The sequence below is a fragment of the Cucurbita moschata genome, unplaced genomic scaffold, assembly GCF_002738365.1.
Source record: "Cucurbita moschata cultivar Rifu unplaced genomic scaffold, Cmos_1.0 Cmo_Scf00020, whole genome shotgun sequence".
NCBI classification, from domain to species: domain Eukaryota; kingdom Viridiplantae; phylum Streptophyta; class Magnoliopsida; order Cucurbitales; family Cucurbitaceae; genus Cucurbita; species Cucurbita moschata.
Genome location: NW_019268536.1, coordinates 2,731,137 through 2,753,362, shown reverse-complemented (window position 1 = coordinate 2,753,362; position 22,226 = coordinate 2,731,137). Strand labels below are relative to the sequence as shown.

The following is a 22,226-nucleotide window of genomic DNA, read 5'->3' as shown; positions in this document are numbered from 1 at the left end:
CTTTTTTTCCCCCTTTTTTTTTTTTTTTTTTCCTGTCCTCCAAGGAGGAAGGCCATGCAACCTATTTTTTTTTTTCTTCATATATTTGCCTCCCTCAATATGAGGTAATTTAATTTCTTTTTCCTTTTCTGTTTTCCAGATTTGAATTTCCACTTTTGGATTTCAGGATAACTATACTGCCCCTAGAATGGTGCTGGCAGCATCTGGGGTTGAACATGAGGAGCTTTTATCCATTGCAGAACCTCTTCTATCTGACCTACCCAAAGTACCTAGCCCTAAAGTGCCAGAATCTGCCTATGTTGGAGGGGATTATCGTCGCCAAGCTGACTGTGGGGTATGTATAAACTATAAACGTATTCTTGATTATTTATTCATAATTGTCCTCCAGACTGTGACCTTGACTGAGGTAGTTAAACCCATCTAAATCTCTATCCATTTAAGAATAACATACGGCAGAAAAGAAAAGGCAATTATCAAAGAATCGATTATTACTTGGCCGAGACAGATAATCTGTCCTTCGGTTCCAGTGACCATGGATGAGTGGATGAAAAACTTTGTCTCATATGATAAAAAAAAGAAAAATGATAAACTTGGTCATTATAGTGTTACCTCACAGGTATATTGTCTTCTATTGCTTCATTTTCATATATTCACGTAGGCTTTTCATTTGAGCAGAGCACGCATGTTGCCCTGGCTTTTGAGGTTCCTGGTGGCTGGCACAAGGAGAAAGATGCCATTGTTTTGACTGTTCTTCAGGTGCCTCATTTTATTGACTTCTTGTCGTAAAGATGTTTATTTTCCTGTTATACTAAAACATACTTTTCAAGTTATCTTGTTGGATTGTTAATTATTCTCTTATGAATTCTATTAAAATCTCTGGATCCTGCAGATGCTTATGGGAGGTGGTGGTTCGTTTTCTGCTGGGGGCCCGGGTAAAGGCATGCACTCGAGGTTATGTAAGTATTACATAGGTTCTCTGTTTAAGATTTGATACACCTTTTCTTCCCCTTTTTATCTATGGCTTTTTCTTTATTCTCTCCTCGATTTGTTATTTGATTTATGTGTGTTTGAATCTTTACATTTGCTTTGGATTTGAAACAGATCTCCGAGTTTTGAATGAGTACCAGCAGATTCAATCTTTTTCTGCATTTAACAGCATCTTCAATAACACGGGACTGTTTGGAATTTATGCTAGTACTGTAAGGCTCAATCTTACTAATGATTTTTGATATAGTTTCAAAACTATAAGCAGAGCTACTGTCTGATTATAGTTCGTCTTACCTTATTATTATTTTTTTAATCTACTTAACTATCATAATTTCAATTGCGAATCCCTAACTGTGGATGCAGGGTTCTGACTTTGTGGCCCATGCCGTTGATATTGCTGCATCAGAGCTAATCTCAATTGCAACTCCTGGACAAGGTTTGCAAATTTTCGTTTATATTTCTGATATTTTTTTAAATTTCTCTGTTTAATATTTCTTGCACTCTGTTTACTGCTGCAGTTTCCGAGGTGCAACTTAACCGTGCCAAAGAGTCAACAAAATCTGCAGTTTTGATGAATCTGGAGTCCAGGGTACTCTCTCTATCACCCATTCTGTCTATCTTTTGAATGACCCCATTTTTTGGGGTTGTTTTCACTTCTGCGCTGACGTATGAACTGAAAGCAGAACCTTCCATTTAAAAAAAAAAGTAAAGTCGGAGAAACAAAAGCAAGCTGACACTTCCTTATCTTGCAGATGATTGTATCCGAGGATATTGGGAGGCAGATTTTGACATACGGAGAGAGGTACCTTGTGTGATTAAACTTGGCTTCCAGTACCTTGGCGTTTTTTCTTGCATATTTACATCTTCCTCTGATTTCCTTTTACTCCATGGGCCTTCTCCTCTGCAGTATTAAGTTTTTGTGTCGTGTTTTTTCAATATTGCAGGAAACCTGTTGAGCACTTCCTAAAGGCTGTAGACTCGATCACCTTGAACGATATTACTAACATAGCTCAGAAAGTTATGTCTTCTCCTTTAACAATGGCATCCTATGGAGATGGTAATCTTCTAACTCCTAACTCTAATTAACGAATCTTGATGTAATTATGTCTTAAAAGACTGACATCTTGAATCTTCATGTTTGGCATTGCAGTTATTAATGTCCCGACCTACGAGTCTGTTAACAGAAGGTTCCACAGTCAATGAGATAGGTACGTGTGCGTTTTCAAGCTCGCCATTTCTGATAATGTCTGTTCTTGTTGTTCTTCGCCTTGGAAGCAGTTTCGACTTTGTCCCGCAATTTGCAATAAATTTTTTGAATGAAAGTCTCATCAGATGATGTAAAATTATGAGTTTGTTTCCAATTCATTGAGTGGCTCCCTGTGAATTGTGGAGTTTTTCACCTTTTCACTTTGAATATTAACCCGGGTAGTTCTTGCCCTTTTCATAGCTTTGGCATCTTTTCCTTTTCCCCATCTTTATATTCGCAGTTTTGGGAACAAATAATTTCGTGGGTAACTTATATAATATATATATATATATATATATATATATATATATGAACTGGTTTAGCCAATAATGCATAGTTGTATGCTCAGAATTTTGCCTTAATTATATTTCGATTAAATAATTTATATTTTTTATTACCAAAAACATTTGGCCTCTATATTTTGATTTTCTTTTCATTTAGGATAGTGCAATTTTTTTTTTAATTTTGCTGGTTTTTGTTTTTATTATAAAAAATACTAAAATTTAATGCAGGTTCTATATTTGTAAAATGACGAATCGGTTAGGTATTACTTGTGTTTATAAATTATAAAGAAAAAAACAAATTGCTATTTAATAAGAATCGACACTGATAAAAATTTTCATAATAAATCATTAAAAATGTTATATTAATAACATTTTCATGGTAAATCATTAAAGAATTTTAAACTAGTACAAACTAAAAGTTTATAATTAAATTATTACTAATTTAACAATATAGATACTAACTTATTACAAGAATTAAATCATTGCTTTAATAATTAACTTAGTTTTTAATGGATTGTATGCCTTTTTATTATTATTATTATTAGTGGAATACTAAAAAAAATGGTCTTTCAATTTTTTTTTTAAATCAAATTGGAAAAACGGAGACCTTTCAATTTTGATTTGGACTGGACTAAAATAAATGTTAAAAAGCAACTTTATTCATTAAAAGAAGGTGGGGCCCGGGGAAGGCCAGCCAAGAGCATCGGACGGTCATGATTGCATCTAGAAAAGAAGAATGGGAAGAATGATTGTGGATACAGCGAATCAGAGCCCCATCTGCCCGAACGAGTCTTGTGGATTAAAAAGAATTCCTCGCAGAACGGGGATCGTTCGATCAAATCCAAATCAATGGCTCACAACACATCAGGAAGGACCCACCAAAACTCAATCATACCGGTCCGGTCCTATCGCGGGTCCCTCAAAGAAGGTCCATTTCTCTTTTCCAAGTTCGAACAACACTATATATACCCTCCATCTTCTTGTCCGAACCACGCAGAAAGGAGAGCGAAGAAACCAGAATCAAAGGAGAAAGGAAATTTGATTGATTCAGTACTCGGTGAAGATCGAAAATGTCGTGGCAATCTTACATTGATGATCAGTTGATGTATGAGGTCGATGGCCAACATCTCAAAGCCGCTGCTATAGTTGGTAACGACGGTTCTGTTTGGGCTAAGAGCTCCGAATTCCCCCAGGTTTTTCTCTATTATCTGATCAAATTCTCTTGTAGAATGGAGTATTTTTACTTTTATTCCTTTCTTTTTGAATCAATTCCATGCTATTCTTGTTTTTTCCCCCATCTTTTAGTTGTTGTAGACGTTATGATCTACTAGGCTCCACGATTTTTTGTGTTGGATATAATGAGCGACGCATTTGCCGAAAATCGACTATCTGCATCGCTTGTTATTATGGTCTTGTTGAGATCTGAGAGTTCTGACGTTCCATTTTTTTTTAAAGATTTTTCGATTGCTTTATTCTCGTATATTGACATGCAATGAGCGTGGATCGGGAAATGGATTAATTGCAAAGAAAATGTCTGTAAACAGTAACTTGAGGGAACCTGTTTCCTATACATTTAGTTACGTTTGGATTGCAAACTTTGTATCCGCAATGGTTAGATATTCTAGTTGTTTTAAGCACATTTTTCAGTGCAATTCTGTTGGCTGATAGTAGTTTCTGGAACGAATTAACATTTAGCTTCTTTTGTTATTTAGTACAAGCCAGAAGAGATTTCTGCCATTATGAAGGATTTTGATGAGCCTGGATCTCTTGCCCCGACTGGGTTGCACCTTGCTGGATCGAAGTACATGGTTATCCAGGGGGAATCTGGAGCTGTTATCCGTGGAAAGAAGGTATACGTTTTGGTACCTGATATCCTGCCATGATTCTCTTTGATCTTATGATAATCAATCATCAATATTGTTGATTTTATTTTATGGTTACTCTAACACACATCATGTAGTATTGAATTCACAGTCCGATCATTAGGCTTTCTTTTTTTCCTTCTTGCCAGAGGATGTTGAGTAAATGTGTCCTGAACTTGTTGGGAAGATCATTTTGTTGCCTTTGCTTACCATCAAGGGATGCAATCATCTTGGACTTGTTTATATTTAAAAAACATGCATGTTTGCACAGTATTGCCATTTTTTTTGGTCAAGTTTCATTGTTGTTTTTCTAAGATTCTAGCCTTTTCTTATTGAACTGTCAAACCATTTTCCAATCCAAATCAGTTCCGAGGAAATTTCCACCACTTATTTCTATAAGTTGCAGTACATTTTGGGATGTGTTGCGTTTGTTTTTGTGTTAATCCATCCTACTGCATCCACTTGACAGGGCACTTCTGGAATCACCGTAAAGAAAACAAACCAAGCACTGATATTTGGTTTATATGACGAACCCATGACTCCAGGACAGTGCAACATGATTGTTGAGAAGTTGGGAGATTACCTGATTGATCAAGGCATGTAATTGAGATCTCAATTTCAGATGCCTTCTATTCTATACATAATTGTGATTTTGAGCTGGTGTCCTGCTTTTATGGCTGTGTAATGAGTTGTTATTAAGAGAAAACAACAGTGTGAAGAATCAGGATGAAAAGCAGAGAGTGTGGTGATTTTGGTCGCTGATTTCTACCCATTCTATGTAATTTTTGGCTTTTTTTTTTTCTTTTTCTTTTTTTAAATACACTGCTTCAAATATGAGTTTTTGAAAGCATTACACGTATGAGATTGTACTGATTATTGTTATTTTGGTTTTTAATATACGTACTAAGAGTTGTGATCGAGTAATGAGTATTTATTTCATAAAGGAGGTGTCCCACTTAAAAACTTTTCACTACTCTTTATATTAGATACATAAATTACCAAACATCTGGTTTCCTCCCATGCATCATGTTGAGTGGGTGAGACAATCCTAGATGGTGAATAGGGTCTTTACAAAATAATATATATATTTTTTAGTTTGCTCCGATTATCAGGCCTTTTAGAAATAATTAAAAAATATTTTATTTCCTTGAATATTCCATCTATGCTAGTATCTGGAACATATAATATAGATCCATACTTATCCATCCGACCTTTCGTAGCTGGACTTCGAAAAAAGAGTTAAGTGAGAAATAGTTCTATTCAAAATAATTATAACCTGAAATAAAATTACGCCAATAATTTTAAATTAAATAATATAATAATCTAATTTTATAATGGTCAAACTCAACTTATACCTCTCTTCAAGTATGATCTTGAAAATTTAATTTAAAAAAAAATAGAATCTTTATGTTGAAGGGTGAAGAAAACTCACTTCTCTATATGGGTTAGGATCAAACCATTACAGATATTGGAAGCTTTATTTAACACACCCAAAACTTTTTAAAAAGTAATAGACCAGGATTACTTTTAAAAATTAGAAAATACAATAAAATCAAATTTTAATCTAAGCGGTTAAAATGAATTTAAATTGAGGTGGAGAATAAATAACAATGACAATAAGACAACCAAGATAGGTTTTCGATATAAACTAAGGTAGGTTTTCATTTGACTTATAATTTTTTTGGTTTAATTATGATTTGAGTGATTTAAGAATCAATTATTGATAATTAAAAAAAATTATTATCATTCTGGAGATAAAAGATAAAAAAGACAATATATTATTTTGTAAAACAAACATGTGACAGAAACATAAACATTGAAGTTTTTTTATTAGAAAAAAGTTGCAAATAGTTGAAATGAGCTTACCAGTAGTAAGTAGTAAATATGAAAATAAAGGAGAAATTAACAACTATTTTCCTTCAAAGAAAAAAGCACATATTTATGTAAAAACGCACCGTTTTGATGGGATGGCATATTCGTAATTTGAATAAGGATCAATCCACGAAGCCCTAGCCGCGGTTCGTCCCCTTTATAAGCACTGCCCCCCTAAGGGTTTCAAGTGGCTTCATCGATTAGATTTCAGTTCGCTCTTCCGCCGCCTGCTTCGTTTTTATCTCTTTTTATTTTCCGATCTGATTTCTGATATCAATGGCTCTGAGTTTGAGTATTAGAGGTTGAAAAAGCAGGGATTGTGTGTATCGGCGTAGTGCTAATTTCAGTGCACTCTGTTCCGAAAGAGTTCCCTGCAACATCCAATCTTCAAGGGAAGGTGGGCAGTTGTGATTCATCCACCGTTGATTTTTCAACAATCATCTTCTCTACATCACATTTTTGTTCCTCGTTTAAATCTCTGATTCCTCGAGTCGATTCAAATTATTTTTTCTGATTTTATTTTATTTATTTATTTATTTATTTTGTCAACGATCGATTTATGGATTTGGTGATTACCTGTTCTCGTTTTAATCTCCTTTGTCGTGAAGTTGGATTCATTTCTTTTTGGGATTTTGTTTTGATTCTTTGAACATTTTTAGGGTTCGTAATCTTCAATATGGTCATATATGGACCGAACATGAGTTTTCTATAATATGGCTTGATTAATAATCATAACAAGTCCTGTATGAATGTTCTTTAATTTTCTCTGTATGTCAGAATCTCATTTCTGGAAAATAATGATTTGCGTCTTCTCTTCTTATCTTTTGAGGCAATTGTAGAGTACATTGCTTGTAATGAAAATTTTAATTTCTGCAAGTTTTTAATTATTCTGTTGGTCTAGTGTTTGCATGCATCTGTATCAAAAATGTTTCTCATGCAGAGATGTTGATCGATTCTTTAGATATTTAGGAAATACAAGATTTAGATCTCTGGTTTCCAATTCTTGTTATCTAATTTAAATTCTAATTTGTTTATTTTCCTAGTCTTGTGTGTTACACTATAACGTTTCGTATTTTGTCTATCAAAGTATATGATTGATTTTATTACTTGAATGTAATGAAAAAGAGAAGAGGTATGTACAAAACATTGATCCCCCCTATAATGGGTCCTCTGAACATAGTTCTCTCCCACCTGTGTAATTAAGTGGTAGAGCAATTGACATTAGTTGGAGATGTTGCAACAATATGGTTGTGCGTTGACTTTGTGATGGATCCATCAATTAACCATCACCATTGGATGCAATAAGAACTCTGCTACGCTATTTTGTCCCCCATCTTTCCCTTTTTTCTGAATGTGGCTTTGTGAACGGCCCGAGTCATATGTTGTCTTTTTAACACATTGTGCATAAATGGATGGTGAGTGGAATACCTCAAATTTAATGTGAGGAGATAATGCTTTCTTCCATTGATATGATCTCACGACCCACTTTTTTCCATGGTTAACACTCATCCTAATGTCATTTGTTCCTCTTTTCAATTGAGGTAGGATCTCATGAGTTTTTAGCTTAGGTTTAGGCTCCTTTCATTTGATTGTGCCATAAAGAAAATATCTGGTTGGTTGAGTGACGTACTTACTTACGTGTAAAAACAAATAAACCTTCAGAGAAGGAGCTTTTGAAAGCCTCAAAGCCTATAGATTCTCAACCAGAAAGGGGCAAAGCTATGATGAATAAGGAATAAGGGAGAGAGGTTCTATGATGTGCACAAGGAATAAGGGAGAAAGGTTCAGGAGAGCAGAATGCCACTCGGCGATCATCCTCTACGCTCTGCATTGATTGCACTGATAAGCCATTGCACTCTCGTCTTGAGACCTTTTGAAGCCTCCTCGTACGCCTGCAGCTGTCGTGGGTGCTGTTTTTTTAAATTATTATTATTATTTAACCGAGTCGCATCACATAATGTATTATATATAATATAAAGTAACACATATTATTTATATTTGTTATTGAAAATATAGCATAGTCAATTATTCAGAAATCAGCAATCTCCAGATAAGATTCAGAAGAGGCACAGAAAAGGAAGACATCGACCCTTGTTCTTAGTTGGATGGATAGATTTTCAGTTCTTCCCCCTTTTTTTGAGCTTATCCCTTACTGTCCATAGTTTCCAAAGAATCTTAAGATAACCCGTTAGTGGACATCTTCTTCCCCCACCACAAAGCCTAAACTTTTCTGTGTGCCTCCACTTTCTTTTGAGGCCTGCACTTCACTGTAATTTCCCTTTTCACCAAATCATGAACTGCTGAATCAGTTTTGCAGAGTTCTTAAGAGAGTTGCTTTGCTGATCTCTCCACCACGAAACTGAACTGCTGGCGCTCCAAATTCTTTGGAACGTTCCACTTCATTCATCTCCGTAATGGATAGAAGAGTCATGAGAGAGCATTTTGCAAGAATGAACATTCCTGATAGCCCCATTTATGGAATGTTCGTACTCATCAATTCCACTCATGTTTGAAGCTTCAGTTGGTGATTTTTCAATTGGCTTACTTACACCTTCAGAGGTCCTCCTTGGAACCAGCCTCAGTTACTTCTTCATCCTAGAAATGGCACGCGCAAGGCACAAGTCGATGCTTTTTTCAAAGCAATACAAGGCTACAACTTTTAGAGAACGAGTTATTATTAATCTCACAATGCAATATGAGAATTGTTCAACACTTTCACAAGGTAAGTTAATATGTCGCAAGAAGCCATAGCTATGCATATGAGCAATAGCTATGCAGATGAGAAACATTACGTAGGTGAAAGGAAGCAAAGAGTTGGTAAAAAAACAGATTTGAACGCATTTACTGTGGAAGGAGGCCACAAGTACAAGGATTGATAGTCTAAAAAGTTCGTGTCAAAGATGTAAGAGACTAAGAGATATTATATATGGAGCATAAATTTAGGATACAAGTGTTGTGATCCAAAAGATGATGTACCTCAAAGGATATAGATTTTGATGATACATTTTCATAGTGGATTTCGGAGAAGAAAATCTTGAAAAATCAAATAACTTAAAGAAATTCAATCACATTAGACAGAAAAAAAACGGCACAAATTTAATCAATCATTCAATATCTTGAGAGCCAAGAGAGATTAGAAAGAGATCAAGAGAAATCTAGATTTTGTACTGTAGAGATACATGTCCAATTAATATAAACTTTGTGACTAACTTTTCTAAATTATATATATATTTTAATCCAAATCTCATTTGTATATTATTTATATTAATGCTTTAAATTTATCTTTTAGATTATAAATTGAAATTATACCCGAGATTCTTATCATTTTAAGAGAGTAATTGTGTCTATGAATATAATCATTATTAGGGCAAGTTAAAAAAAATTAAATATTCGTAGTATTTTTTAGATTTGTTATTTTTTAAAAAAATATTAAAAGTAATTCTGAACTTTTTTTTAAAATTATTTTTAAAGGTTTATGTTTTTCAAAATGATAAAAGTATTTTTTTAATTTTTTTTATACAGTTAAAAAAAATATTTTAAAAAATTCCTTTTAAAGTTGATTGAAAACTAAATATTTACCGACTTTATTTTTTTTTAAGCATTTAAATTTGGTTTGGAGAGTGACGATAACAAAACGAAATTGATTAGTTTTAGTAAACTTAATTTTGAAAATTAAGAAAACATTACAATTTAAGTTTGATTGTGAAACGATGAATTTACACAAACACCCAAAAAAACAAAAACAAAAACAAAAAACAAAAAAGAAGAAGAAATTTCACAGTTCATAAAATCCTTCTTCTTCTCCGCGGCTACTTTTCTGCATCCTAACGCTGCTAATGCTGTTTCTCGGCCCTATCACCTCATTCCACGCCGCCCTTTTCTTCGTCCACACCTCCGGCCTCTGTTTCGGCGCACTTCGCGACCTCAATTTCGCCTTAAACGACTGCGTACTCGCCATGTAATTCGGATAATTCGAATATCCACGAAAATACCCCTCCCCATACACGCTCCTCGTCGGCGTCGCTACCCCCGCCGCCGCCCCCCACCCGCTGTTCCCCACTCGTGGCGTGCTGTGTGCCGTCGGCGTCGACATCCGCCCACATTCCTCTCCACCCGCAAAAAACCACTCCCCTCCCGAGAATCTCGCCGGCGACGCCATTGTCCAGAGATACGGCGATGCCCGGTCGTCCGCCAACTCCGGGAGAAGGCTGTTGAATCGACGGGATCTTGATTTGGGTCTTCTGAAGAGTGTGTCGATTTCCACGATTTTTGGGTCTTCAATTTCGTTGGAGTAAAGGGATCTGACGTCGATGTCCGCCGACTTCTCCGGTTGGGATTTGTTCTCTTCGTTATTGGAACGACTACGAGCACGCTGTGATCGGACGGTGGTTTGTGCTCGGAACAGAGCTTCCATGCTCTGTAAAGTTGCAGCAGCTCGTTTTCGAACGAGAAATCCTCTAACTAAAGCTTGTAATTTCACCAATCCTCTTAACGCTCGAAGCGCCTTTCTTGCCTGCAATTCACATTTCATGTTTCAAATTAACTAATACGTTACAACGATTAGTAACGTACACTCCCAGTTTTAACGAAAAAGATTCCCTTACCAAAAATCCCCTGAAAACGTTTTGAATTTTAAGAGCCGCCATAATCTCATTCCCTCCATAGAACAGAGCACCTCCTCTGGTTTGATTCGTCAGCCTAACAACCGCCACAGCCGCCTGAGCAGCCGCCATAGCGGCATCAGCAGCAGCAGCCGACGCGGCGGCGACGGCAATCGCATGCTCATTCCGCTCTTCTTCTGTTTCTGTATTATAGGATCTCTGCCAATCGGCGTCCGCCACCGCTTTTCTCGGCGGCGGCGGTGGCAGATTCTGAACTTTTCCAGTGAATTCCTTCCCAGATTTGGAGAAACTCCAGCGATTCTTCTCTCTTTTATCACATGAATTCTGATCGGCGTTCTTTTCTCTCTTCATCCCCAATAACGTCCTCAACCACCTCGTTGCCTTCCCCATTCTGATTCTCGTTCTCTGAAACTCTGAGTACCAAACCAAAAACAGAGTCAGAAGTGACCCAAATGAATATCTCTACGCACAAGGCTAGAGAGAGAAACAGAGCCAATTGGGGATCCTACACAAACCTAGAGAAAGAAACAATAAGTAGTAAAAGTTTGAATCACATTCACAACACCCAAAATCCAATCTGGGTTTCAACAATTCCGGTTAGAAACAGAGGAAAAAAAAAACCCAAAAAAAACAGAGAGAAATGGATACGCATACACCCAGAAGAGAGACAAAAAGAAACAGAAAAGATGGATCCAAAACGTTGAAAAGAAGATCGAAGATGGGTCTGGTTTTGGGTTTGAAAAAGGGTATAATCTGACAGCTCCTCGTGAAGGACAAAGAGAAAAAGGCAGGGATTAACCAAAAAAAACTCCATTAGAAGTACAAAAAGACAAGATTTGCAAGGTTGAAGATGAAAAATTTGAATCAAAGGGAGCAGAAGAGAGAGAGAGATTAAAAAAACGAAAACTTACCAGTTTCTTGAGAGATCAAATGAGTTGAAGTTTGAAGAAGGGGGCAGAGAGACCCCACCATTCAAAAATAAGATGAAGAAGAAGAGGAAGGTTTCATGGAAGTTCTCTGAAATTCTCTCACTTTCAGGACTAATATGTACTGATTGAATACAAAGATGCAAACTGTCAATCCCGTGAATATTTCTTTTTTAAAAAGAAAAAATAGATAATATATATTATTTTAAGTTTTTTTTTTTTTTTTTTAAATCTCAATTGTATGATTTATATAAAAGGTTTCAAAACAAAATAATAACTCTCCATTATTACCGCAACAATAAAAAAAAAATCTTTTAAAACTCAGAAATTTAAAAAGAAATCAACTCCAAATATCAATTTATTTTCTTTAAAATTTATATTTAAGAAATTTGATGTTTTCGAAATTATTTATTAAGGTGAAAAATTGAATTAATATAATAAATGATTTTGTAAATGAAAATGAATGGGATAGAGAGAGGAAGAGAGTATAATTGTACTGTTTCTTCTTTTTTACTCCATTTCAGATTGTATTCTACTTTCTTTATTTTCACCTCAAAACCTGTTCTTATTTATTCAATTACTTAAAAAAAAATACACTTTTTAAATTTTGTGATATAACTGTAATCCGTTATGATATGTAATTATATGTAATTAGTTATGGAGTTGGTTGGTATTATATTTTATATCATTTTTAGCATTTTTAGGATTTAGTTATTAATATATTTTATCTTTCTTTTATTTTTAGTAGCCTGTATTTAAAAATTTGGATTTTGTTAGTATTATATTTTTATTTTATTTTTAAGAGTTAGTTGGCAGTTTATATCATATTTAAACATCCATCACATTCACTTATGGTTCTCATTCTTAACATATGGGATGTCGATGGTTTTTCATCTATATATTAATGGTAATAATTATTTTTATTTTTATTTTTTTTACCAAAATAAAGGATGTTTTTTTAAACGGGATATTTTTAAACTTTTTAAAAGGTTGAAAAAGAATTAATTGAACTTTTTAGAGTTTTATAATATTTTCAAAACCGTTTAAAGATATTATTGAATATTTTAAAGTTTATGAATAATTTTATTAATTTAACTTAATTTTTTTTTAATTAGATCAACTTTAACGGTAAACTTTCAAATTTCACATTTAAATTTCAAACATTAGTTTCCAATTTCATTTCGAATATGCTCTGCTCCAAAAGGAAAAAATGTGATTCTTGACCATGTATAATTTTTTTTTTTCTTAGAAGTTATTAAAATTATAAAAAAAAAAAAAAAAAAAAAAAACAAAGAACATGTGACATGGATGTGACATTTAATCCAAAGCGGTAGAGAATAAGGATGCAACCAACTAGTTTCCAAACCAAACCCTAATTTATTATCGGAACTCAATAATTTAAAAACCACTCACACGTTCATAATATTAATAATTTCTTAGCCATATCCTATGAAACCAAAGTCTTTGTTTTCTTTTCTCCACCTTTTAATTTTAGTATTGATTTTTCAAATCATTAGCTTTAATATCTATTTTAGTCCTTAATCCTTACAAAATAAAATAAAAACTTTAAAGTACGGTAATTATTAATTTTGAACAGTTTTGGCAGCTTACTGTGGACCACACCAAACTATTATTGCTGTCGTTCAAGGCGCAAAATTCTCAGACAACTATACTCCATAATTCTGTTTGGACCGTTGGATTAGGGGACCGAGTTGAGCGTACAGTACGCTTTTGCGCACTTGATCACGCCCATCATAATCATTAAACTAAGTCACCATAATCCGGATCAGATTCATCTATTTATATATATATATATAATATTCTTAAAAATAATTTTTTTAAATAAAAATTCAAATTTTAATAATATATATATATATATAATAAGTGAGTTTTTTTTTACAAAGTTAGGGGACAGAGTATACTTTTGGTAATTGACTCCATCTAGCTAACGAGGAGAAATCTATCTTAATTTTGGGAATTCTCAACTCTATTTAGAGTAAGTCCCCACAAAACCTAGCCATGAAAATATCTCTAAACATAATGTGTTTCTAAAAGTCCTGGTGCATCAATCAAAATTGTAGACATAGACATTAAATTTTATATAATTTTCATGAAACTACACATTATGTTTGGAACAAAATAATAATAATAATAATAATGTGAAAGTAACGTTAATATAGTTAGCGTAAAATAATGCGTTAATTTGACGTTATTATTGACATTGAATATGTTGATAAAATGGTTGGACATTTAGTGTACAATTATTTAAAATATGTAAACTTTTAGAGTTATGATGAAAATGCTAATAATTGAGTGATAGGAAGGTAGATTCATAGGGTTCCACCTGTATTTGCATTATTATGCTCCATCCTCCCTTACATTGAAAAAAATAATAATAATAATAATTACTGTTACTGTTATTATTACGGGTATATTTTGGGCTTATTAATAATGGCCCAAAAGCCCAAAATCAGCAAACTTACCGGGCTAACCCATAAAACCTATTCAGGATTTGGGCTTATCAGAGCTCCTTCCCTCTTCTCCAACTCTGCTTCTTTAGCGACAAGACGACGCCGTTTGGATACCCTTCGAAACGACGCCGTTTCTCCACTTGAAATTAAATACTATTTTTTTTTTATGCAAGACTCTTTACCTTTTTGGGGTTGAGAGGGATGTTTAAAACTAGGTCCAACCAATTTAGTGATCATTTAGAGACGATGGGTGCATGTAAGATAAGATTATCTCGAATATTCCATTAGGTTTTGAAAAAGGGTCGGCTAAATGAAAAGGAAGGATTAATCATTATATTCTCTCCACTGGCCTGAAAATACACAAACAACATCTAAATGCTTCATCCATTTTCACATTTTTTGAGTCAATATCATAATTGATTTCCATTTTGAATTTGTCCCACCCTCCACTTTGTGTTATCACCATTTTCAATCCTAATTAAATTTTAATCAATATCTTATCCATCTTTCCATTTTGGTTTTCTAGATGAAAGTTAAGTAGTTATGATGTGAAGGGTTGGAGGGTTGGAGGCATGTAAAAGACAGTATGCAATGTGAGATGTTGTGTAAGCCCTGACCACTTATTCAGATGGGAAAAGGACTAAAGAGTTCGTCAGTTTTGGGGCCCAAAGTTGGGCAGCTCTCCATGACAACGACACTCCTTTCTCCCCATTCCATATGCCCTTCCAACCCACCTCCCTAATGCCCTCCTTCATTTCATCTTTTCAACAAAAGCTCACTACCTTTTTTCTTTTTTTTTTCTTATATTCATTATAATTCGGAGCATACAGATTTCAGAAAGAGAGTTTGAACGCAACGTTACAGACTGATATGCAAGAAATACAACATAACGACTTGGATAACATATAACTCTAAGTAGGAAGAATTGACGATGAGTCGCATCACATTGTAATAGTACATTTTGGGTCATTTTATGTCTAGGCACACCATGGGCAACACAAACACCTTGTCCTCCTCTAAAATCTAATAGCAAATCTATGGGAAGATAATACACATTCAAAACCAAGGCCTTTCAATGTGTTGGATAACTTACATTAAAAACTCCAAATCACTCACTTGTTTTGGTGTTACAATGCAAAAGCAACTTAGACTAATTCAGGCTTTCTACAAAGAAAGAAGATGAGAGATTGATTGATTACATTGCAATTTCACAAGAAATTACAGAGATTAAACCATTACTCTATGGGTTTGGTGATTAAGCTAACCATTTTAGTTACTACTAATGATATCATAATTCAAATGTCTTCTCTCAAGCCTCAGCTTAAAAACCTCTCTTCCTTCACTTAGGGCGCAGAGTCGAGCGCCATCTTCTGTGGCTTCGAGCAACCGACTGTATTCAGACACGTCGACTTTATCATAATCTAAATTGATACATAAAATGATGAAAAAACAAGAATGTTAATTGTGTTTCAACTCACGACTCAAGGCGGGTAATTCCGAGCTTTTCAGCACACGCAACCTCTTCACCGTCGAAACAAACATTCTGCAACAAAAAATTACAAGAGTTATGGTCTTATCTATGCTCAATCCATGTTTGGGATATCACAACTCAGCATTCATGGGAGTGGATTGTGAGATCCCACATCGGTTGGAGAGGGGATCGAAGTATTCCTTATAAGGATGTAGAAACTTCTTCGTAGTATACGCGTTTTAACAACTTTGAGGGCAAGCCAAAAATCAACAATATGTACCAGGCAAGGAGGTGAAATATGCTTACTGCCAAGGGACATCGCCAACAAGAACTCGGTCTCCTTCATTATCCTCGTAAACAAGAGTATATTCTCCGCTTCCATCGAGCAAACCGGTGATCGGTTTCTCGTCATCTTGCTTCTTCCAAACGCCACCAGCTGGGGAATCTCTTTGAGCTGCAGAAAGGAACAAACAGGCAGCAAGCTTAGATTAAAATTGATATGAACAGAAGAACTTGAATAATTCTTGTGTAGATTACCTGCAAGCAAACCTCTGAAGAGTTCATCAACAGCAGAGGAAAGCTTTTCATAGCTATCATGAGCATTCAGATCAATTTTCCTACCAATGGGAACTCCATCCATATTGATCTTCACAAACAGACCCTTTCCACCAACTTCAACCGCCTTCTTACTGGGAGCCGGGAGCTTGCTCGGTGCTGCATCCAAGGACGACTCCGACACAGGCTTTGAGAAGCTGCCGCTGCTGCTTGTAAGGTTCCTTCTCGACGATCTAATTGGTGGCCATCCCACAACTGGAGCCGGTGCAGTCCTTTGAATTTTTCCCACAAAGATGAACAATAATGATGATATTGACAACAAAAAACGGCAAAGAAATAGCAAACATCTAAAAATTGCTCCATTTTGGAAACAGACAAAGTGCAATTTAGTGGGTTGTCTTGTTCATCAACTGGTCCATTCTAGATCAAATTAAACCAGAAACACAAGCCTCTACCATAAAACTCATGTCCTTTCACACATGCTTGAAATTTCAATAGCCATGAAAACAATACTAATATCGCTACCTTTTCTGAGAACTGTTGGAAACAGTTGTGTTTGCAGAGGAAGGAAATGATTTAGGTTCAGCATTATGTAGATCAACCATTTTCGTGCAACAGGGCTGTGACACTGATTCTTTTCCCATTGACGACAGGCAAAACGCTGGCAGTTTGGCCGCTTGAAACTTTCCATGAAAATTTGGAGACGGCGGCCATGGATTCTCAGAAGGAGAAAATTTATGAGAAACAGGAAAACACCCAAAATAAGGAACGGCTTCATCCTTTCCTTTGCCGGACCAATCGCCTTCTCCGGGCAGGCCAAGCCTCAGTTCAAGCTTCTTATCATCGGAGGTGTGGGGTTTTCCGGCAACATCTCCCGCAGCAACCCATTGCCGGTGTTTGGGGATCAAATCCAGCAGTTGGGGGCAAACCCCGTCTTTCTCAGAACACCCATTTATCTCCATTGAAAGATTAGGGAGGTTTAGACGAAACCCAGATGGGATAAACACTAAAAAAATGATTTGGTTTCCTTTCTGAGTAAAATTTCTCGAGAAATTAGGCAAGAAAACTGGGTTCTCAAAATCCCGAGCAAGAGATGAATAGAAAAACACAACCCAAATCGCAAAAGTTCGCCAAGATTTGAAAGCAAACCAGAGAAAAAAGGAGTATAAGCAACAATTTGGGATAAATTGTAAGAAAGGGGTGTGTCTCAATCAGTTTTGGGCGTAGAAATTTGTTAAAAAGGTTAGGGCCAAAAGAGGAAGGCCGATAATTAGGAGTGGGAAGAAGAGATTCTGGTTGGATGGCAAAAGAGCCCAAAACAGGGAACTGTATTTAGAGCATTGTTCACGCAACCAACCAAACAAATAAGCAACAAATTGGTGAACCAAACCCAACTTTTACATTAATATTCCATGTTATTTAAATTACTAAATGGATAGCTAAATTATTATTATGAATTAAGAGGGACCGGTTCATAAAGTCTTAAAAGGATAGATATCAAATGCTTTGATAATTTGAACCACGGGTAAAGTTAGCTTAGAATAATTGTTAGCATTCTTTTGATCATTATCATGCGCGTGTGATGTTATTTTATATTTTGTTTATTTTATTAAGATTGTTTACGTAGCAATTACGTTGTTATGATATATACCTTGTAATAACATTTGTTTAGAGGAGATGGGAATACAATACTTTATAGGTAGGGTTTAATGGAATCATGTCAATCGTTAATTAATTGCAATAAATATTTAAACAAGTGGGGTTCTTGAATATAATACTGCTTCTTGATAGTAGGCCTATTTTGTGCTTAATTTTAAACTTTTTTAGGTGTATTCTTTTTCGTACCTATAGTTTTGCTTTGAAAAAGTTGTAATTTATTAATTATAAATTAATATCATTTATACATTCATTATCTTGTGTATTTATGAAATAAATAATAAATTTAAAATTTAAAATGTCTGTATTTTTTGTATTATTTTTTCTAACCAAAAAAAATTAATCACAAATTTAGTTTTTGAATTTAATAAAACAAGACAAACCCTACCTGTTTTATTCTAACTCATAAAATCTAGATTTTAATGTGTTCTTCATTGCCAAATTTATAATAAAAAACATTTGGGAACTAAAAAAAATTAAAACTTTATTAAATAACACAATTTAATAATATATAGTTTATTCGCTTCTGAATTTATGTCCATTTGTAAAATTTAAAAGTATGTGATAATTCTATAAATTTAAATTTTATATATACTAATTTAAAAATGAAGAAAATAGATTCTTAAATTTTTTAAAAATTGATTTCAATTTCCTACTATAAGACTTGTTTATTTTAAAAAATATAATAATTCAATAATCTATAGGATATAGAAAAAATGAAACTCATTAGATATATATTTGATAACTTAAGTACTTATAAAAAAAATAGATTAATAAAAGTTAGATTTATAAAAATAAAGTTAAAAAAAAAAACAGATATTTGAGATTTGATTTTATGTTTTTTTTGGTGAGGGTGAAGGAATATTCTTAAATGTGTTAATTATAAAAGTGTCAGGTTGATTAAGCAGAAATCGGACGGTTGGATTAGTTTCAAACTGACAAGTCGACAGCCTTAATATCCAATCATCCTGTCTGCCCTGGGATTTTGAGGCCGTGATTCTGTACGCTACTCATACCTTATGACACCAATCCCGACCGTCCGATCAATCTTCATCGCAAGGATCGGCGATCACAGAAATTTTATTTATTTTTTCAAAAAAGACATACTTTATGCACAAAGCTCGAGATGGAAATTCTGATGCGTAACAGCTAAAAAGTAGTTTTTCTTTTTGTTCGTGAAATCTGAAACCTCCTCTGCCCGTAGCAGTAAATAATATCCTTTTTTTTCCCTATAAAACTTACTTTTTGGTTGCCTCATGACGGTTTTACCCTTGTCTCCAATTTTTTTAAATTTTATTTTGATTCGTTTCTTTTTAAGTTAAAACGATTTAGAGTTAATGAATTATAAACTCTCTCGGTATTTAAATTAGGACCCGTTATTGACACTAACATCTATTGTATTTTTAATAACAAGATGTGTTTTTACGTGTTTTGTTGGTACCCACATTTGGTTGTATTATTTTTTTCGAAAGGTGACAGAAAATAATATATTTATGCTGCCAAACTGAAGAGATTAAATAGACGTGAACCAAACTTATAATTAAAAAGAGAAAATACAAAATTTGTTGTGCACAAACTACAAACAAGGGGAGAGAGAGAGAGGTATTAATTGATAACGGTCATCCAATAAAAAGAGAGATAAAAAAAATTAAAAAAGAAAAAAGAAAAAAGAAAAAAGGGGAAAGAGAAGGGACGCCCCATGGTCGGCTGCTGACTCATTTTGGTGTGTCCAAAGCAAAATTGGCAGACGAAAACTGTAGCCTTTGTGTTTTTAAATTTTAAGGTTTTAACAAAGAATATATATATATATATTACACGTGTCCAATAAGGTGGGCCCCACTGCACATATGCGCCCGTGATTTTTCCCTCCGACCATCCAACATTTCTATATTATTCCAATAATTCCCTCACATTTTATTTCTTCCTTTATTTTCCTTCTTTTTTTTTTTAGAGGTAAATTAATGAAATTTAAAAAAAAAAATATATATATATATATATATATATTATTTAACTAATTTAAATATTAGAAGAAAAAAAAGGTGGGGAGGAAGAGAGAGAGAGAGGAATGGACGGTGATGAAGAAGGAAGGCGTGGGGAGAAGGTCAAATCGGATGATTGGTGGTGGGGAAGAGGGGGTAATGATTCAGTGTGTCGTTTGTAGAATAGAGGAGAAGTTAATGCAACTGAGACAAGGGGCGCACTCAAAGCATGCCCCATCAAATCAAATCAAATCGAATCGAATCGAATCATCCACCTGTCTTAATCCCCACCCTTTGATTCCCAATCATATTTTTCTTCATTTCTCATTATTAATCTCCTTTTCTTCTTCTTTTTTTCTTCACATAATTCATCAATTCTAACAAATTATTATTAATAAAACTCAATCTTCATCTTCTACTCTTCTTTTATTTATCTCATTTTAGTACTAATTTAGTACAAAATAATTTTATTACCTTTATTATAAATATAATTAATTAAAAATGGCTATCAACTTACTAACAAAAAAAAAAAAATATATATATATATATATATTGAAATAATTAAAAAATAATACGAAAACAATTAAGTCTTCATATTTTCAAAACATTCAATTTCGTTTCTATACTTACGACTTTGGTTAAAGTCGATATTTTTATTGTCAAAATGTCCGTTTTGTCCCTATCCTTTTAAGAATTTATCATATGAATCTCTTTGTAAAATTTTAACAATCTTTTTTTAAAAAAATTAAGCTAAAAATAAAAATTAAGTAACGAAAATATTCACTATCGTAAAAACATGAACTAAAATAAACACTTTAAAACTAAAATGCCCAAATTAAACTAAAGTAAAAAATAATAAAATCAAAATAATACTTAAACCTTTTCTAAATAATATCTAATTTAATCCTATGAGGAACAAGCTTTACTAATTCATACATTACTTTAGGTAAGAAAATAATACTTTTATATATATATATATATATATGAAAGAATCTCAATCAATATCCTTTTACCTTAAATCTCATTTTATATATTGATTTTAAATTTAAATTTGGCAGATTCAATAATGGATTGATAAATATTGAATTAGGTCGATTCAATCAGGTCAATCAATTTGATTAAACTTATATACAAAATTTGTATATATTTATAGAAATTTTAAAATTTTCTTAATTTAGAATAATGGTTTAAGTTAAATTGTGATTTAATGTTAAAATGATTGAGACACTTCAAACTCAACCATCACAATTTAGAATTGTCTATGTTTCTTTTGAGAATAAGATATTTGAAAGGTACAATTATTTTCGATAATGGTATGATATTATCCCGTGTAAACATAAATTCTTATAATTTTGTTCCAGAAAGTTACAAATTATTCAAGATTATATTCTCGTTCGTAATATTTATAATTTTTCGTAAATAAAGGCAAAGATATTACGATAGCCACCAATGAATGTCTCTCTATTCAATCATAGTGCCTTTTTATGTTATTATGTTTATAATATGTTTTTGTTCCACGATGCAATGCTTTCTCATAAGAGTTGACCTTTTATTTTCCTTTTTTATTAAAAAAAAAAAAGAAAATTGATTCAAATGGGTGGCTAGCTGTGTTTCTAATCATTTATTATTTATTGTAAATTAGGTAATTTTCTTTAAGCAACAATTCCCAACCATTAAGTCTTACATATGTCTACTTGCTTCCAATGTAATCATGACTTTACTTTACTTTACCCTACAAATTATTCATATATTTCCTCGAAATAAACTTAATTAATATCTAAAAAATTTATTTTATAAGCATTTCATTCATTTGCTACGTTCCATAAATAGTAAATCGATGGTTCTAAATAGTCAACTTGATTATTTAAACGGAGATCGTTAATGGCTTTCGCATCATCCATCTTGCTTATTGTTTGTCCTTCATCCTTCTTTATGAAAAGGACAAATTAAAGCCCTTATGCTCGGAATTGGAAGTGAAAAGGAGCATTATTTGTAGGGTATATATGGTCTATAAATATCCTATCTACCTTATATTTAATACAATGTTTCTTCTCCCTTATTACATATATGCAACATAATTCAACTGATTAAGACGTATATTTTTAAAATAAAATATTATAAAACAGTTTTAAATATATTAGAAGTATATTAAAGAAGTATAATTACGATCTTAGTCTAAATAAAGTTTTATAAGATATAATAAATTATATTTGAAATTGCATATTGTCGATGATGTGGATCGCGGGCAGCCCCAATCTCAACTACCCACTTTTTTTTTTTTTTTTTTTTTTTTTT

At 33.4% G+C, this 22,226-nt stretch overlaps 4 protein-coding genes, 1 long non-coding RNA gene and 1 other non-coding gene across 8 annotated transcripts in view; 4 read left to right on the top strand and 2 right to left on the bottom strand.

The window, feature by feature from the left end:
- LOC111457624 (mitochondrial-processing peptidase subunit alpha-like) overlaps positions 1-2,433 on the top strand; it is a 4,799-nt gene extending 2,366 nt beyond the window's left edge. Inside the window, exons 5-13 of the mRNA XM_023099934.1 lie at positions 167-334; positions 676-756; positions 890-956; positions 1,102-1,199; positions 1,351-1,423; positions 1,506-1,576; positions 1,740-1,789; positions 1,932-2,044; positions 2,138-2,433. Coding sequence (XP_022955702.1) covers positions 167-334; positions 676-756; positions 890-956; positions 1,102-1,199; positions 1,351-1,423; positions 1,506-1,576; positions 1,740-1,789; positions 1,932-2,044; positions 2,138-2,190 — 774 coding nt within the window. The 3' untranslated portion in view covers positions 2,191-2,433. The remainder of the gene's footprint in view (positions 1-166; positions 335-675; positions 757-889; positions 957-1,101; positions 1,200-1,350; positions 1,424-1,505; positions 1,577-1,739; positions 1,790-1,931; positions 2,045-2,137) is intronic.
- A 1,059-nt stretch (positions 2,434-3,492) lies between these two features.
- On the top strand, positions 3,493-5,303 carry LOC111457625 (profilin-like). Its single transcript, XM_023099935.1, has 3 exons — positions 3,493-3,710; positions 4,230-4,367; positions 4,849-5,303. Exons 1-3 carry the CDS (start codon positions 3,588-3,590, stop codon positions 4,981-4,983), a joined length of 396 nt encoding a protein of 131 aa, XP_022955703.1. The 5' UTR covers positions 3,493-3,587; the 3' UTR covers positions 4,984-5,303.
- Positions 5,304-6,448: 1,145 nt separating this feature from the next.
- LOC111457626 lies at positions 6,449-8,362 on the top strand. Its single transcript, XR_002712977.1, has 2 exons — positions 6,449-6,648; positions 7,914-8,362. It is a non-coding gene; the product is annotated as an uncharacterized LOC111457626 (long non-coding RNA).
- LOC111458084 lies at positions 6,559-6,705 on the top strand. The gene has a single exon (XR_002713051.1). It is a non-coding gene; the product is annotated as a small nucleolar RNA snoR135 (small nucleolar RNA).
- A 1,557-nt stretch (positions 8,363-9,919) lies between the features above and the next one.
- Positions 9,920-11,948, bottom strand: LOC111457981 (protein IQ-DOMAIN 14-like). Of its 3 annotated transcripts, none has more exons than XM_023100450.1 (3): positions 11,785-11,948; positions 10,856-11,286; positions 9,920-10,764 (listed from the first exon to the last, which is right to left on the bottom strand). In XM_023100450.1, the coding sequence occupies exons 1-3, from the start codon at positions 11,843-11,845 to the stop codon at positions 10,027-10,029; spliced, it is 1,230 nt and encodes a 409-aa protein (XP_022956218.1). In that variant the 5' UTR covers positions 11,846-11,948; the 3' UTR covers positions 9,920-10,026. The 3 variants fall into 3 exon arrangements, with proteins under 3 accessions (XP_022956218.1, XP_022956219.1, XP_022956220.1); XM_023100451.1 differs by having other exon boundaries at positions 10,856-11,388; positions 11,785-11,868; XM_023100452.1 differs by lacking the exon at positions 11,785-11,948 and adding an exon at positions 11,389-11,773.
- A 3,371-nt stretch (positions 11,949-15,319) lies between these two features.
- LOC111457982 (auxin-responsive protein IAA26-like) lies at positions 15,320-17,689 on the bottom strand. The gene is made up of 5 exons (XM_023100454.1): positions 16,822-17,689; positions 16,279-16,568; positions 16,048-16,195; positions 15,749-15,813; positions 15,320-15,660 (listed from the first exon to the last, which is right to left on the bottom strand). Exons 1-5 carry the CDS (start codon positions 17,256-17,258, stop codon positions 15,614-15,616), a joined length of 987 nt encoding a protein of 328 aa, XP_022956222.1. The 5' UTR covers positions 17,259-17,689; the 3' UTR covers positions 15,320-15,613.
- Positions 17,690-22,226: the final 4,537 nt, after the last annotated feature.

Excerpts from the sequence above, each read along its gene's own strand:
- LOC111457981 (XM_023100450.1), bottom strand. The coding sequence starts at position 11,845 with ATGGTGGGGTCTCTCTGCCCCCTTCTTCAAACTTCAACTCATTTGATC. Across the intron at positions 11,287-11,784 it reads TTTGATCTCTCAAGAAACTG|AGTTTCAGAGAACGAGAATC; the intron begins GTAAGTTTTCGT and ends TTTGGTACTCAG. Across the intron at positions 10,765-10,855 it reads ACGTTTTCAGGGGATTTTTG|GCAAGAAAGGCGCTTCGAGC; the intron begins GTAAGGGAATCT and ends TGTGAATTGCAG.
- LOC111457625 (XM_023099935.1), top strand. The coding sequence starts at position 3,588 with ATGTCGTGGCAATCTTACATTGATGATCAGTTGATGTATGAGGTCGAT. Across the intron at positions 3,711-4,229 it reads AGAGCTCCGAATTCCCCCAG|TACAAGCCAGAAGAGATTTC; the intron begins GTTTTTCTCTAT and ends TTTGTTATTTAG. Across the intron at positions 4,368-4,848 it reads CTGTTATCCGTGGAAAGAAG|GGCACTTCTGGAATCACCGT; the intron begins GTATACGTTTTG and ends TCCACTTGACAG.
- LOC111457982 (XM_023100454.1), bottom strand. The coding sequence starts at position 17,258 with ATGGAGATAAATGGGTGTTCTGAGAAAGACGGGGTTTGCCCCCAACTG. Across the intron at positions 16,196-16,278 it reads CTTCAGAGGTTTGCTTGCAG|CTCAAAGAGATTCCCCAGCT; the intron begins GTAATCTACACA and ends TCCTTTCTGCAG. Across the intron at positions 15,814-16,047 it reads GTTGGCGATGTCCCTTGGCA|AATGTTTGTTTCGACGGTGA; the intron begins GTAAGCATATTT and ends TTTTTGTTGCAG.